Consider the following 787-nt stretch of genomic DNA (forward strand, 5'->3'; position numbering starts at 1 on the left):
GAAACAGGGTACAGACAACGCTCATCTTATGCTCCAGTGGGTGATTTGACTCCCAGTTGAGGTATTGGTCCGTGTGGGTAGGTTTCCTATACACTTTGATTCTCAGTGAGCCATCATCCTGCCGTACAGTACAAGTGTCGAGAAACGCTAATTCTCCATTAGACTCTGTTTCCGTCGTGAGCTGTATGTTAGGATCGACGCTGTTCAGGTGCTGTGTAAATTCATCGGGATCACTTGAAGTTGTCTTGCAGTTAGTGTCATCCACACATCTGAGCCACCACCCAGGTGGGATGGGTGCGGTCGAAATAGCTGATTCCTCAAAGGCTTCCATGTATAAATTGCAGACCAGTGGTGAGACTGGTGACCCCATCGGTGCTCCGTGAATCTGGCGGTAGAACTGACCATCAAACACAAAAGAGGTGTTAGACCATGAAGATCGTTGGATAGAGCGGGGCATCAAAGAGGCCATCTATATCCGGGTTCATAGGCCGGACGTGAACCGTGACACTGGAAGATACCTGCTCCCCCACATCTGGGACAATCTGTTGCGGTCACGTGTTGCTAAATCACGTGACCGTTAACAGGTTACCAGTTCACAATTCTTGTTTTTCATTTATATGTGAACAAGCCTCCGAGAAGGAGCCGAAAGCTCGTACGCTTAAACTTTCTATAAGTACTGTGTATAAGTTTTAAAACTAGTTTAATAGTATGTTTTCACCAGTACAGTGTAACATTCATAAAAGTAATATTAAACACGTTTTTCGCTACTGACACGAACAGTTGTTAC

The 787-nt window shown here is 45.5% G+C and overlaps 1 protein-coding gene across 1 annotated transcript in view; it reads right to left on the bottom strand.

Moving 5' to 3' along the window:
- LOC137989846 (uncharacterized) overlaps positions 1–469 on the bottom strand; it is an 858-nt gene extending 389 nt beyond the window's left edge. Inside the window, exon 1 of the mRNA XM_068835481.1 lies at positions 1–469. This exon is cut by the window's left edge and continues 389 nt beyond it. Coding sequence (XP_068691582.1) covers positions 1–469 — 469 coding nt within the window.
- Between the last annotated feature and the right edge of the window lie 318 nt (positions 470–787).

This window comes from Montipora foliosa, unplaced genomic scaffold, assembly GCF_036669935.1.
Source record: "Montipora foliosa isolate CH-2021 unplaced genomic scaffold, ASM3666993v2 scaffold_477, whole genome shotgun sequence".
Taxonomy (NCBI): domain Eukaryota; kingdom Metazoa; phylum Cnidaria; class Anthozoa; order Scleractinia; family Acroporidae; genus Montipora; species Montipora foliosa.